Raw genomic sequence first — 16,770 nt, forward strand, 5'->3', positions numbered from 1 at the left:
AAGATCACAGGAAGGATTTATACAACATACATTTGGATGAAGGTGAACTAGACCACAGGTAATATCTTTGACTCTTTGCAGAGTCAGAGGTGGTGTAGGATTGCAACTCACTTCCAGAAGGTCTCCAACTACCCAGAGAGAGAGCTGAAGCTAGAATTAAACCTAAACACAATGCATGGCTTAGAAGCAGAAGCAGATCAACGAAGGCCTGATTCAAGAATGTGGCCCTGCCCTAGCCTGTTTAGCTCAGTGGTTAGAGTGTTGGCTTGTGTACAGAAGGGCCCCGTGTTCGATTCCAGTCAAGGACACATGCCTGGGTTTCGGGCTGGATACCCAGTAGGGGGTGTGCAGGAGGCAGCCAATGAATCTCTCTAATCATTGATGTTTCTACCTTTCTATCCCTCTCCCTTCCTCTCTAAAATCAATATAAAAAATATATTTAAAAATTTTATTTAAAAAAATGTGGGCCTTTTTCTCACCGAGCACCTTATTTTTCTTTTTCAATAAGCTTTATTTTAAAAATATATTTTTTTTCCATTGATTTCAGAAACTAAGGGAGAAGGAAAGAGGGATAGAAACATCAATGATGAGAGAGAACCATTGATCAGCTGCCTCCTACAAGCCCCACACTGGAGATTGAGCCAATAACCTGGGCATGTGCCCTGATCAGAATGGAACCATGATCTCCTGGTTCATAGGGCAATGCTCAATCACTGAGCGACACTGGCCCAGATACAAGATTTCTTAAATCTAACTCTACTGAATATAAAAGAGGAGTCCATTGACTTGAAAGCTCTTCCTTGGAGAGATCTAGTTTAATTTGGAATTGAGCCAATTTTTACTTTGAAGAGGAAAAACTGTTTTTCAACAAATATTTGTGTCTATTGCATGGAAGGCATTAACCTAAAGCAGAGGTCAGCAAACTTTTGTGAGAGCCAGAGAATAAATGTGTAGGCTCTGGTGGCTGGATGATCTCAGAGGCAGTTGCTCAACGATATCAGTGTGAAGGTTTCTATAGAAAAGATCATTGGATATGACTGCTCCAATAAAACTTTATTTATGAAGCAGTTCGTAGGCCTAATTTGAATCTAATATGGCTTTGGACTAGTGTTTGCTGACCCTGGTCTAAGGTATAGTCAGAGGCTTTTAGGAAGAAAAAAATCCAATTTTCTTCCTCCAATTTAAATATAAAATGGAGGAGAAAGCAAGCATGCAAAAAAAGTTTTTAAAGAAACATAAGGAATAGTAAATAGGAGAAAAACTAACCTGTTTTTCTAATAAATTTGTCTACTTCAATGCTTACACCAGGCGTCCTCAAACCACGGCCCGCGGACCACATGCGGGTGTTTTTGCCATTTTGTTTTTTTACTTCAAAATAAGATATGTGCAGTGTGCATAGGAATTTGTTCACAGTTTTTTTTTAAACTATAGTCTGCCCCTCCAACGGTCTCAGGGATAGTGAACTAGCCCCCTGTTTAAAAAGTTTGAGGACCCCTGGCTTACACAATGTATATGCAACAAAATTGAAAGGACAATTGTTAATGTTGGCGCTGTACATACTTGAGAGGCTACTATAAAATAAGACTGAATCATACCTACTGTGCATAGGGTTATCATAAGAATTCAGTGATATAATATTTGCAAAGTACTTAGCATGTTTCCTGACATAGGAGACAGAGTGAATACTTCACTACAATCTTATTCTCAAGTACAGGGTCTAACTTCAGAGTGAAGTAAAGGATCCTTATTCAGAACTCTTTGGAAGAACTGAATGCCATTAACTTGACCATTTTTCTCTGTCATTTCCTGTATTTTCTCTTAAACCTGTGCTCATTGGACAAAATCTACACCATCCTCATTAGATATCAAAGATCAGTGGCCTGGTGGGTTTGGGCTAATAATGAATGCCTTTGAGAATCTGACCAGAAAAATCCAATGGGCCTAAAAGCATGGAACAGATTGGAAAATCTCAGAAGGAAGTTGGGAGTGAGTGGGAGGATGCGAAGAGATCAACTAAAGAACTTGTATGTATATAAGCATAACCCATAGACACAGACAATAGTGTGGTAAAGGCATAGGATGAGCAGGTGCAGTCTGGAAGGGGCTATGGGGGAACAAAAGGGAATATATGTGATACTTTCAACAATAAAGACTTTAGAAAAAAACAAACAGTGAGTCTCCATATTCTCTAAATACTTATAGTTACAAAAACTGGCTATGTGACTGGGGTTCACAGACCCTATGAAACCCTTGCTTAAGAACCCTTACCTTGAATTGGACATTTTAACACATGCCCTGGGTGGTTTCCATCCTCTTATTAGAAGGCCTAAGGCCTCAGAAACAAATGGCTTTACCTGTCTTGAGGTTCTTCGTGGTCGCTGGAGTTGTAGGAACAGAAGTGAGGACCTTAGGTGGTGGTGGAGCAGTGGCTGGAGCTAGAAATCAACATGGAAGCAAGGATTAATCAAGCAGCAGGGAACAAGAGCTTGGTGCTGGGCCTGGACATCAACATAACCAATGAGAGACTGTCCCCATGCAAAACTGGGCAATAATTTGCCCTAAACTATGACATCCTGTCCTTGGTTAATGAGATTCTTACAGGGGAAGACTTGAAGAAAAGCCAATGAAAACAGAGATAGTTGTATTGCAATATATACCAGGAGGTTAAGAGGTAAGAAAGGGTACCCAATATTAACACTGCAGCACTCTGAGAGACCAACCATGCATATCAGATTTATGTATCTTCTTAAACATCAGGGAGGTAGAAAAAATGTCTAGAGCCTCGTCCTGTCTTTGTCCTTTCAATGGTGAATGACTAAATTACAAAATAGTTTCAAGGCCCAGAAAGTTAAAAAGATATTAATTAATACATAGCATTTATTTCAGTCTTGAAGATACCCTCCAAAGAGACCTGCACTCTAAATGAGGATTAACTCATACCCACTACTATCCTAGATCACACAGACACTTTATATATTGGCTGGAAGGTAGACTAGACCATAGGTAGGTAGTAACTTTGTCTCTTTCCAGGGTTAGATAGGGTGCTGGATTCAAATCTACTTACAGAAGGTCTCAGAGCTACCCAGATAGTGCTGACACTAGAATTAAGCCCAAACCCAGTGCCTGGCAAAAATGCAGATCAATGAAGGCCTGATTCAAGAATGTGTACATTCTGCTCACCAAGCTCCTTTTTTTTTTTTTTTTTTTTTTTTTTTTTTACAAGAAGCTTCCTTCAAACTCAACTTTACTAACTATAAAAGAAACTCCCAGCCAAAACCGGTTTGGCTCAGTGGATAGAGCGTCGGCCTGCGGACTGAAAGGTCCCAGGTTCGATTCCGGTCAAGGGTATATGCTTTGGTTGCGGGCACATCCCCAGTAGGGGGTGTGCAAGAGGTAGCTGATTGATGTTTCTCTATCATCGATGTTTCTAACTCTCTATCCCTCTCTCTTCCTCTCTGTAAAATATCAATAAAATACATTAAAAAAAAAAAAAAACCCTCGACAATTGGTTTGAATGTCTTTCTTTTTAGAGAATCAGTTTGATATAGAATTATGCTCATCTGTGCCTCAAATAGGATAAACGTTTTTTCAACAAATATTGGTATCTATTACATGCAAGGCTTTAGTCTTAAGCAGAGGTCAGCAAACTTCCTATAAAGTGTCAGACAGTAAATGTGTTAGGCTTTGGGGTTCCTATGGTCTCAGTGCTCAACTCTGTCAGTGTGAAAGCAGCCACAGTCCAGATAGTACAAGGACTGGGTATAGCTGTTCCAAGAAAGCTCATCTATAAACAGTCGGTGGGCCTATTTGAATGTGATCTGGCCCTGGGCTATAATGTTGGCTGCACCTGATCTAAGCTGTAGTCAGAAGCTAAGAAGTATACAGTCGCCTGGCTGGTTTGGCTCAGTGGATGGAGCATCCGTCTGTGGACTGAAGTGTCCCAACTTCGATTCTGGTCAAGGGCACATGCCTGGGTTGTGGGCTCGGTCCCCAGTGGGGGGCATGCAGGAGGCAACCAGTCGATGATTCTCTCTCATCTTTGATGTTTCTATCTCTCCCTCTCCCTTCCTTTCTGAAATCAATAAAAATATTTTTTAAAATTTAAAAAGAAAAGAAGTATACAGTCTAATCCTTTTCCTCATTTAAAATCCTAATATAGAGAAAAAAGCAAGCATGCAAAAAAATCTGATCAAAGGAGCATAAGTAACAATAAAGAAGAAGGGAGGGCAGAGTGTAGGGGTGGGACTATATATGCTTACACAATGCATATGCAACAAGATTGAATTGGTAAATGTCAAAGTAATATATCTAGTTGACAATCTCTTATACAATACTAGTGGCCCTGTACACAAAATTTGTGCTCGAGGGGTTAAGGGGAGGGTTGTCCTTCTGCCTGGCTGGACCCTCTACAATCTGGGACCCCTCGGGGGATGTCCGACTGCCCTAAACTGGCAGACATCCCTCTCATAATCCGGGACCTCTGGCTCCTAACCGCTCACCTGCCTGCCTGCCTGCCTGATTGTCCCTACCACTCTGCCTGCCGGTCTTCTCACCCATAACTGCTCCCGCTTGCCGGCCTGATCATCCCCAACTGTACCCCCCACCAGCCTGCCCCCAACTGCCTCCCACTGCTGGCCTGCTTGCCCCCAACTGTTCCCCCTTCCAGCCTGCTCGCCCCCAACTACCCTCCCCTCTTGGCCTGATCGCCCCTAACCACTCTGCCTTGGCCCCGCCACCATGACTTTGTCCAGAAGGACATCCAGAAGGTCTCCTGGAAGGTCTCCCAGTCTAATTAGCATATTACCCTTTTGTTAGTATAGATTGTCTACTTTATACATTTGAAAATTTCCAAGTTAGGTTTAAAATGTTAAGTTCATTTCATAAATTTCCAATGGCATCATCTCAGAGAAAAGTGCAGTTGTTTACATTGAATAATTATAGTTTGAAAAAAAAATTCACCTCATCTCCCTATGGAGCATGAATGCCTCTTCATGAACTAACCAGCATTTTTGAAGCACTGCTTTAAGAGATAGTCTGCAGACTGGGAAGGCCCTCTAGTCTACATTCTTGACTCTAGATTCTTTTAACACTTCATTCTACACAAGTAAGTAATACTATTTCCCCAAAGTTATTGAAAAAACAGGATTGTCGGAACCTCCTCTTTCTTTCTTAAAGAGAATATCATTTCCAAACAGTAAACATCTCAGTTCATGCACATGAAGTGATCACAGGAATACAAACTCACCTGGCTTTATCTCCAAATATATATTATTTTTATAATCATTAAACCACCCTCTGAACTCAATACGGCAACAATAGGTGCCAGTGTCAGACAGGGCTGCATTCTGTATGGTTAAAGACAAATCCCCTCTGGAAATGACTCCACGTATACTATAACGCTTGTCCTTCTCAAAGGTGACATGATAGCCATCAGTCCACACAAGTTCATTTGAGCATTTGAATAAAGAGCATGACCCTCGGCCCCAGCACATAGGTGCGATTTCACCAGCTGTAGAGTAGCTACAGGGTAGCGTGACAGTTTGTCCCACCACTCCAGTCACTCGTGTCTGAGAAATGACAACATCTGAAAATAAAAACAAAACTGAGTATGAGGTCTCAATATTTGAATTTTACATTTATAGCCACTTACTTCTCTTGATATGGTTTATTTTGTTTGTAATCATGTGACTTTAATCTTAAATATAAAATGTTTTTATGTTTTAATGTTTACATCTTCATCAGCATTTTGGTTTTTTGATAGTTATAAATAACACTTAATTTAAACTTATTTCTTTTCTTTCTTTTTTTTTTTTTTTTTTGTTTTGTTGTTGTTGTTGTTGTTGTTAATCCTCACCCAAGGATATATTTCCATTGATTTTTAGAGTGGAAGGAATGGGGAGAGACAAATGGAGAGAAACATCAATGTGAGAGACACATATTAACTGGTTGCCTCCTGCAGGAGACCTGATCAGGACTGGGATCGAGCCTGCCCCCAAGGTACATGCCCTTGACCAGATTTGAATCTGGGACCTTTCAGTCCATGTGCCAATGCTCTATCCATTGAGCAAAACTGGCTAGGGCTAAACTTATTTATTTATTTAGGACTAGAGGCCCTGTGCATGAAATTCATGCATGGGGGGTAGATCCCTCAACCCAGCCTGCACCCCCTCCAATCTATGACCCCTCGAGGGATGTCTGACTGCCAGTTTAGGCCTAATGCAGGATTGGGCCTAAACCAGCAGTGGGACATCCCTCTTGCAATCTGGGACCACTGGCTCCTAACCGCTCGCCTGCCTGCCTGATTGCCCCTTACTCCGCTGTCTCCCTGGATAATCACCCCTAACCGCCTCTGCCTGCTGGCCTGATCACCCCTAACTGCTCTCCCATGCCAGTCTGATTGTCCCTAATCACCTCTGGCTCGGACCCCACGGCACCTTGGCTCTGTCTGGAAGGACTGGATGACCGGAAGATGTTGGTCTATCTGGTCTGATTAGCATATTACCGTTTTATTAGTATAGATTGTTTCCCAATAGGATAAATTGACCACCAGGGGGAAGCCCCTGTGTTGAGCCTCTGCGACTGGGGGTCACTAAACATCATAGTGACTGGTTGACTGGTCATTCTGGTTATTCCACCGTTCAGTTGCTGGGCTTTTATTATATAGGACTAGAGGCCCAGTGCACAAAATTCATGCATGGGAGGGTGTGTCCCTCAGCCCAGCCTGCACCCTCTCCAATCTGGGACCCCTCGAGGGATGTCCGACTGCCTGTGGGATCGGGCCTAAACGGGCAGTCAGACATCCCTCTCACAATCCAGGACTGCTGGCTCCCAACTGCTTGCCTGCCTGCCTTCCTGATTGCCCCTAACTGCCCTCCCCTGCAGGCCTAGTCACCCCTAACTGCCCTCCCCTGCAGGCCTGGTCACCCCTAACTGCCCTCCCCTGCAGGCTTGATCGCCCCCAACTGCCCTCCCTTGTAGGCCTGGTCCCTCACAAGTGCCCTCCCCTGCTGGCCTGATCACTCACAACTACCCACCCCTACTGGCTTGTTCCCTCCCAACTGCCCTTCCCTGCTGGCCATCTTGTGATGGCCATCTTGTGTCCACATGGGGGCAACCATCTTTGACCACATGGGGGCAGCCATCTTGTGTGTTGGAGAGATGGTCAATTTGCACATTACTCTTTTATTAGGTAGGATTCTTGACTGTATTTCCTATGCTGTACTTTATATAATTCAACTAACAGCTAGGTTTGGACTGTGAGTTTCGAAATGCTCTGGGATAAAATGCTGATTGTTACGTAAAATAAGAGTCTATTTTTTCACTGGATTTTTATAATATTTGATTTTGCCTCACAACATTTGTAGGTTACAAATATAGCATGCTAACTTAAAAATTGAGTATGGAAGTATAATTTAAATGAACTTTTCCCCATAATCACATCACATCTGGTGATTATTATTTTTAAATTTAGGTTGTGTCTATTCCTAACATTGTCTCTATCTCATAGAATGTTTTGATTAAAATACAGGGTGTCCCAAAAAATGTATACACACAATTTGAATAATTATAAAGACAGTGTTTATTTCAATACGTTTCATTTTCAAAATTGAGCTATTGGCTATTAAAGTGTCTGTATATATATTTATTTTTGTTTTTTTTAAGATTTTTTATTGATTTTAGAGAGAAAATAAGGGTTAGGGAGAAAGAGGACGAGAGAGAGAAAGAGAGACATTGATATAAGAGCAAGACATTGATAGACTATCTCCTGCATGCCCCCTACCTGGGATCCAGCCAGAAACCCTGGCATGTGCCCTGACTGGGAATTGAACCAGAGACCTTTTGGTGCATGGGTAGATGCCCAACCAACTGAGCCATACTTGTCAGGCCATATCATATTTTTAGAAGATAAATTTGCACATGGTTAAAAACACACACAAAAATTGACAAAAGACGGGTCTCTTTTCCATTCTATCCCCATGTCTTCTTTCCATTCCCTCCTACTCCATGAAAATGATAGTACTATTTCTTACAAAAAATGTGAAAAGTCCATATATATTCAACTACCTACCCATCCTCTTTTTCTTAAAGAGAAATGGCAGATTATAACAAAATGTTACATTTAGACTTAGATTTTGTGATTCATAGCATTTAAGAAATTTTTTGGAGTAAGATTTCAGCCTGGTCTTTGCTCACTAGTTGACACATTACCTTCCAACAGAGTCCAAGCACATCCATCTTCCTCACCCACACCCACACACACCCTACACTCCCCCATGCCCAATCTTCCAAACCCTAGCCCACCTATCCACTTACCTGCCCAAAGCAGTATGAGGCTTGGGAAGGCTACCCAAGGAAGCATGATGGTATCAGCCTAAAGGAAGAGAAAAAAAGGGACTGTTTGGTTTTCTCCCAGCAGATGGTGTGGGGACACATCTTAATTCTCAGTTTGCAACTTTTCCTTGTAATCTAACTGCATGCATCACAGGAGCTTACCCTGCTATGGATGGGAGACCACATACAATGGATTCAGGTCTTTGTTAGCTCAGGGTGGCTGAGAGCTCTGTACCTCCGACAGGCAGGTAAAGCTGTCCTTGAAAGTAGCTCCTTATTTCCCAGCTCCTTTTCCACACATAAAGTCCAAACTGACTCCCGATGCTCAGAGAGATCAGGGAGTTAACAGGAAGGAAACCAGAGCCAGGCTCAGTAGGGGGAACCCACAACAAAAACCAGTCATCCAATGGTCCTGATGCACTTACCCTTGGGCTCTGAGATAACCATCTACTGGCTCTTTGGTGAGTAGAGGGTACTCCTGGCTCTCTGGCCACAGTGGTTAGTCCCTAGCCTCAGTTATATTGCCTTATCTATTAACAAGGATTAAGTCAGAATGTGAATCACGGTGTTTCATCATTCATGCTACAGGAAGCAACAACTCAGACTGCATTTTATTGAATGATGTCAGGAGAACATTTCAGAAAGCAGAATGTGGACCAGGCCTGGTGCTCATAGACACAGACTCAGAGAAGAACCCCAAAACTGAAAGTCTACTTTCATAAATGGGGGGCAGAGAGAGGCTGGCAAAAGAAGCAGGCCACTCCAATCTGAGAAGTAACAGTTAAAAAAAAAAAAAAAACTCACATTCAAGCTTCTTCTCTGGTGACTGCAAGACAAAATGGATGCCCACACTTCTTGGCAGGGCACAAATAATTGCATACAGTAAAGGATGGGGACAGTCATAGATACTAGTTCATGAATGCTACCAGGTATTGGAAATTACTTTACATGCTTGGCAAGGAAAGGACAAAGGCCTGCTCCAAGAACTGGTGCATGGCAGGAGGCAAAGAAAGTGCACCGATTAACGTCAGAATGAATATTGATTATGATCAGACAATCAAAGTGGGGTTTGTGGAAAGCAACCTCCATTCTGGCCTGAACTAGCTTGTGGGACAAACAGAAGTCATATTGTGGAACAGTCTCTCCCCACACTCCACCCCTCATAATTGTCTCTTACAGTCCCATGCCTCCCCTCTTCTGCAAGGGACTTCAGTGGCAGAGAGGTAGCTCAATTATTGCTAATTGACTGCATTGAAGACACAGTTCTCAGTAACAGTGCAGACACGTACAAAGAAAGAGACAAATTAAAAGAAGCCATCCAAGTATTAATAACAATGTTTTTCATCATGTTCCCCCAGGTCCTAAATCTGGTGGTTAGTAAGTCTTGTACTAAGAAAAAAAGAAATATTAGCAGATGGATCGAGTATAAAAACACAGCATTCAGTTTGGATAATGAATGCTTCCCCCCACCACTATACTCCATATAAGTGGACATCACAAGAAGTGCAGATTTAAGGTCAGAAAGACAAGTATTTGGTAGGGACTTGAATTGGGAGACCTTCTCCTTCTTTGAGAATTACACTTGCAGCCTAGCCAGGCTGTGTAAACCACATGTTGTCCAAGAGGAAGTTGTGCTGTCTGGGGTACGTAAGGGAATATGCCAGAAAAGGATCCATTCTTTCCTCTTTCAATGTGCATATACCAGTCCATGTATAGTGTATCACCATGCATGGGTCCCAATGGCATTAGAATGGCAAGGTCCCACCAGAGACTAAGCAGTTCTTCCATGATCAAGAATGTGAAGACCTGCCAAAACCGGTTTGGCTCAGTGGATAGAGCGTCGGCCTGCGGACTGAAAGGTCCCAGGTTCGATTCCGGTCAAGGGCATGTACCTTGGCTGGGGGCACATCCCCAGTAGGGGGTGTGCAAGAGGCAGCTGATCGATGTTTCTAACTCTCTATCCCTCTCTCTTCCACTCTGTAATAAAATTAATAAAATAAAATAAATAAATATTAAAAAAAAAAAAAGAATGTGAAGACCTGCCAAAACCGGTGTGGCTCAGTGGATAGAGCGTCGGCCTGTGGACTGAAAGGTCCCAGGTTCGATTCCAGTCAAGGGCATGTACCTTGGCTGGGGGCACATCCCAGTAGGGGGTGTGCAGGAGGCAGCTGATTGATGTTTCTCTCTCATCGATGTTTCTAACTCTCTATCCCTCTCCCTTCCTCTCTGTAAAAAATCAATAATATATATATATATACATATATATATGTATATATATATGTATATATATATATATACACACACACATACATATATATATATATGAATGTGAAGATCTATTCTGGTGGAAAATGCCATTGTAGAGTCTACTAAATGGTTCCTATTCCAGGGATAAAGGGCTTGGTGCCCTCATTATCATAACTCCTTTATCCATGGCAAGTTTAGGGCCTATTGCTGTGCCCTTTGTTTTTTACACCTTTATTCTAACAAAAAACAAAATCCTGATTTTCTTTCAGTTTACTTTTTAAAAAATATTTTTTAATTGATTTCAGAGAGGAAGAGAGAGAAAAAAAGAGACAGAAATATCAATTATGGGAGAGAATCATTGATTGGCTGACTGCTGCTTGCCCCCTATTGGAGATTGAGCTCATAACCCGGGCAAGTGTCCTGACCTGGATTAGAACCGAGACCTCCTGGTTCATAGAACAGCACTGAACCACTGAGCCACACCGGGGCTGTATCAGTTTACTTTTGATATTTTAAGTCCATCAAATTAGCCATGGCCAGATAACTCAGTTGGTTAGAGCATCGTCCCAGTAAGCCAATGTAGTCGGTTCCATACAAGAATCAACCAATGAATGCATAAATAAGTTGAACAACAAACTGATGATTCTCTCTCTCAATCAAATCAATAACAAAAAAATATTAAAATAATAAATCCACTTAATAAAATCTATTCTAATTTTAGAATGCTTAACCAGGTCAGGACAATGGGCCTATACTAGAGACCAGCACATAGGAGCAAGCAAGGAAGGGGTGCTGACTTATGTTAGGATGAACATCAATTGTCATCAGACAGTCTCCAACAGGGAGTTGTGGAAAGCAACCTCTGATCCAGCCCAAGTCCAGCTCATGGGAGAGACAGCAGTCACATCAAGAAAGAGTTTTCTCCACACTTGGGTTCAGATCCCAGCTCTGCCACTTAGGAAGCTGGTAGCTCTGTGAGTTACTAAGTTGAGCCAAGCCTTGATTTCCTCATTCCTTCAATGGGGCCAAAAATACTTGTTCTATCTCCCTTAAAGGATTGTTGTAATGAACAAAAGCCTTTGGGTGAACTCAAAACTAAACCTAAATATGCATGAATACTACAGCCACCATTTCTGGAGAATTACTGTGTCACGGGCTCTGTGCATTTTACTTTCACCCTTAGGCAGGAGCAGTTATTGACCCATTCTTAGAGGAGGAAGCTGGAGTTTGGAAAGGTTTAGTGAGCCTAGATACTCACTTTCCCTTTATGCTTTGTCTTTATATACTTACAGTGGACACTATTGACCCTACTTCAACCACCACCAAAGGTTAGGAGGCATATTCTGAAATGCTTTACATACAAATAGGTCATGCCTTATTTATTTGGGAGGCAATAGATTTTATGACCAGCCCTGGCCCATGTGGCTCAGTTAGTTGGAGCGTCACCCTGTGTGCCAAAAGGTGGAGGGTTCTGTCCCAGGACAGGATGTAGCCAGGTTGCAGGTTTGATCCCCAGTTGAGGTGTGTGTGCAGGAGGCAACTGATTGGTGTTCTCTTTCACATCGATGTTTCTTTCTCTCTGTCTCTTTCTCTCTCTCCTTCTGTTCTCTCACCCTTCCTCTCTCCATATAAAAAAAATAAAATTAAAATATTTTGATTAGTTTTGTTATACTCTGGGACCCTGCCAATGTCCAGTAGGTCAGTGATAAGGATTTTCTAATTTAATTCAACTCTTACACAGTTTTTACTATTACATTGAGACTGACAAATATACTAATGATAAAAAAAAGTCCAGGATTGTACAATCTGAGGCTCAGGTAAAGTAAACATTTAACTAGTAAAATGGTGCAGAAAGATACAAATGGCAAATATAACTAAACCATGTCACTCCCCCACTTACAACCCTCCCCTGGCTCTTTCAGTAAAAAATAAAAAATCCTAATTCCTAACCTAGATGCAAAGGCCCAGTGATCTGCCCTCTGCCCAACTCTTAGATTTTCCTCTCTCTCCCCTGCCCATGGGGCTACAGTGACTCATGGTTCTTTCAAATGCATTCTTACTTTACTACCTTCTTGCTGGTGGTGTCTCTGCCTAGATCCCCATTCCTTTAGCTCACCATTTTCAGACTTCCCCTTTTCATTCTGATCTCTGCCTAAATGTCACCTCAGACATTCCTCATCACTCTGTTTTGTTTTCTACACTGCACTTGTTAACTCCTTTCCTATGATTTGTGTGGTGTTTATGTGTGTGCGTGGTGTGTGTGTGTGTGTGTGTGAGAGAGAGAGAGAGAGAGATAGCTGGTGTGGCTCAGTGGATAGACCATCAGCTTGCAGACCAAAGGGTCCCGGATCCATTCTAGTAAAGGGCTCTGCAACCTTGTTTGCAGATTTCTCTCAGGCCCCGGACCTGGTTGGGGATTGGGCAGAAGGCAAAAAATCATTGTGATTCTCTCACATTGGTCTTTCCCTCTCTCTTGCACTCTCCCTAAAAATCAATGGGAAAAGATCTTTGGGTGAGGATTAACAACAAAAATGTGGTTAGTACAAATGAGGAAGTTAATTTTTTTTCATTTAATTTTATTTTAATTAATTTAAAATTAGGAGCATTTGAGATCTATCTCCCCAGCATCTGTTGTCAATTTGGCTCAAATCAAAACTTGTAAAAATTTAAATAAATTAATTTTAATTTAAATAGCCACACATGGCAATAAAATAAATTTTAAAAGAAAAAAAAAAGCCACACATGGCTATTGTGTATGCTCCATACACACATGTTCGTTTCCATTACCATATTATATAATCCCCACTTCACAGATGAAGAGAGGCTGAGCAAAGGGATGTGTCAGCTCTAAAGTCACAGCCTCCAAGTAAGCCTAAACATGCAGGTCCTCCTCACTGGTGTTGCCCAGGAGAAGCTTAAACCACGGAGATGTATAAGCCATGAATCCATTTAAATGAGACTCTATCTGCCAAGAAATTCAAGGAACTCTAGTTTTGTGAATTTTCCCAAAATTTTTAAATAGGTTTTTAAATTATAATTTACATAAAAGACTATCTATATTCGTTTCAGGTATACAACAGAGTGACTAGACATACAGACCTTACAAAGTTATCCCCACGATAAGTCTAGGACCCATGTGACACCATACATAATAATTACAATATCATTGACCATATTCCCTCTGCTGTACTTTACTTCCTTATTACTTATTTTATAGCTGGAAGATTGTACTTTTTCATTCCCTTCATCTTTTACACTCTCCACCTCCCCCACCCCCAATCAGGTACCTATCAATTTGTTCTCTGTTTCCATTTAGTTTTCTTTGTCCTTGTTTTTACATTCCACATATAACTGAAAACTGATGGTCTTTTTCTTTCTCTGTCTGCCTTTTGTCACTTAGCATACTATCTTCTAGGTCCATTTTGTCACGAAAGGCAAGATTTCATTCTTTTTATGGCTGAGTAATATTCCTTTGTACATATGTAACTTGTGTTCTTTATCCATTCATCTACTGACAGATGCCTAGGTTGCTGCTTGTGCTGAATTGAAGGGTATTTGGGAGAGATTGCAGGGCATGCCAGAAGCAGGCCATCACTCCTGTAGAACATGAGGGCTTTTCAGAGAGACTGTGTGGGCTCCTGTGAAGAGCCTGGAGCTGCTGGAAGAGGGTCCAGCAAGGTGAGCTCATTGGATAGGGCAGGGTCTCAGGGAAAAGCCAGAGCAGGGCAGACAATGTAGGCCAGGTTAATGGAGAGAGAGATTTTGTGCCTGCCTGCTCAGGGCCAGCTGGATGGGAGAGCTCAAAAAAGGGACAGTAGCATCCAGCAGAGCTTCTGTCCCCTGAGAGAGTTCCTACCAATCCCTGCCCCTCTAGCCTTTGGCCTAAAGTTAGTCCATTGAGTTCCTCCCCTCATGTCCCAGGCACTTCTGGAACTGCTGCCTCTGTGCTGGAGCTTAGAGGGCGGGAGTTCACGTGAACCCTCTGAGTACAGTGCCAAGTCTCCCATAACCCTTCCTCCATCCCAGACATAATCCCCACTGGTGCCCAAAGCTGATGTTACAGGAACTCTCGGCACAGGTGCCCCATGCTGTGAAGCCTGGAGTGGGGTCAGGTCTCTGACTCCTTATTGGGGGACCTGTGAAGCCCAGCTATCCCTCCCATTCATTAATCACTATGCCGGGGTATGGTACCTGCCCAAACCCCGTATCCACCCTCTTACCTGTCTTGTTGAGGCGCCTTCTTTACACCTTTAGTTAGAGAAATTCTGCTCAGCTAGTCTTCAGGTGGTTCTCTGTGACGGGTGTTCTATAATTCAGTTTTAATTCTGATGTGCTCCTGGGAGAAGGCAGGTTCAAGATTTACCTACTTGGCCACCATGACTCCACCCCTCCACCCCACCCCCACCCAGTATTTTCCCTAATTTCTATTGGTTCAATCATTGTTGTCCTAATGTGCAAGCAACAAAGTTCTGATTTTTCTCTTCCGCATAAATTTCCAGAGGATTGTACTTACGGGTAAGTTAGGAGGTTTCTAGCTCCTCAGGTGGTTTGTCACCGATCCTTCCCCCAAGGGCTTTTATAGATAAAGACAACTTTCTTCCAGCATTCCATTCTTTATCTCTTTGCCACACCTTGACATCAGACCATTGGGAAGTATCTTTGAAAGTCAAACTTCGGCAGTCTGCCACAATCTCTTTACTGAATGTATCTACTTCCTAACAAATAGATTATAAGGAGATATTAGTGGACTGGAAAACATTTGTTCTCTGCTAGGCTGTCTTTAAGATTCAGCACAGAGCTTGATTTTAGGTCAGACTCTGGAGCTGAAAGACCACGCAAATTTTGAGACTGTTTATATATGAAAGGGTTCTCAAACTACCGGGGCCAACTCCTCAACTTCTAATGAATAAACTGAGGACCAAAAAGAGGACTAGAAGATGGGAGCCACAGAAGACACGCTGTGGGGCCGACACAGAAGAGAAAGCCTAGTATGCCTACTCCTACTCAACTATTCTTGTTACTCAACAAACATTATTTCACCAAATATACACTGAGCACCTAACGCTAAGCAATGGAACATCTGATGGAAAGAAAAAGAAAAAAGCAAACCTATAGTCTTTACCCTCAAAAGTTTAGATCAAAAAGCTGCCACCTTTAATACAAAAATGAAGTAGATCCCTGGCTGGCATTGCTCAGTAGGTTGATCGTTGACCTGCATACTGAAGGATCTCAGGTTCATTTCCTGGTCAAGGGCATGTACCTGAATTTCAGATTCAATCCCGGCCCCAGCCTGGTCAGGGTATGTGCAGGAGGCAACCAGTCAATGTGTCTCTTTCACATTAAAGTTTCTCTCTCTCTCTCTCTCTCTCTCTCTCTCTCTCTCTCTCTCTGTTCTCTCTCTCTCCCTTCCCCTTTGGGGGAAGGGAGACTTCTGAAGCCCAGCTATCCCTCCCATTCATTAATCACTACGCCCACCCCTTCCACTCTCCCTAAAAATCAATGAAAGGAAAAATATCCTCAGATGAGGATTATAAAAAATAAATAAAAAAGGAAGTAGAGCTACACTGTGCCCCAATATAATTGATATAAATCTTTCCGATGTTAATAGCATGTCCATGGACACTCCAGGTTTTGAACTTGTGTATGACAAAAAATGTCAGAAAACTGGGAAGAATAGCTGGGCTCCTCTCACAGCCACAGGGCAGTACCTGTGCACAGCAGAACGTTTTTCAAAGATATCATGATAGTACCATGACTTTTCCTTCCCAAAACCAAAACAATGGGTGTTGTCTTCTTAGAAACACTGACAACATAGCATATTTGCTTTTGGATGAATACTTTCACCCGAAACCAGTGTTCCTTATTGTATGATCACATGATTATAAGACGTTTCCCCCACATTCAATTTTGGAAAGATGGCTGGGTCAAAGAGACTTAATAGCATTGGTATTTTGCTATTTATTATTATACAAAATACTGTAAAATATTTTCTAAAGGTGACCCATCCATAAAACAAGCATTTTTAAATTTATTATTGGTTGGTATCTTTATTTTTTGGTTAATCCTCACCCCAAAATATTTTTCCATTGATTTTATTTATTTATTTATTTTTTTAGAGAGAATGGAAGGGAGAAGGAAAGACACAAAGAGAGAAACATTGATGTGAGAGAGAAAGATTGGTTGCTTCTCACA

The 16,770-nt window shown here is 42.0% G+C and overlaps 1 protein-coding gene across 1 annotated transcript in view; it reads right to left on the reverse strand.

The window, feature by feature from the left end:
• The window catches only part of LOC114233763 (hepatitis A virus cellular receptor 1 homolog), a 37,294-nt gene that overhangs the window by 16,519 nt on the left and 4,005 nt on the right, over positions 1-16,770 (reverse strand). Inside the window, exons 2-4 of the mRNA XM_054716752.1 lie at positions 8,314-8,371; positions 5,246-5,584; positions 2,355-2,435 (exon numbers count right to left, since the gene is read on the reverse strand). Coding sequence (XP_054572727.1) covers positions 2,355-2,435; positions 5,246-5,584; positions 8,314-8,371 — 478 coding nt within the window. The remainder of the gene's footprint in view (positions 1-2,354; positions 2,436-5,245; positions 5,585-8,313; positions 8,372-16,770) is intronic.

The sequence above is a fragment of the Eptesicus fuscus genome, chromosome 6 (assembly GCF_027574615.1).
Source record: "Eptesicus fuscus isolate TK198812 chromosome 6, DD_ASM_mEF_20220401, whole genome shotgun sequence".
Classification (NCBI taxonomy): domain Eukaryota; kingdom Metazoa; phylum Chordata; class Mammalia; order Chiroptera; family Vespertilionidae; genus Eptesicus; species Eptesicus fuscus.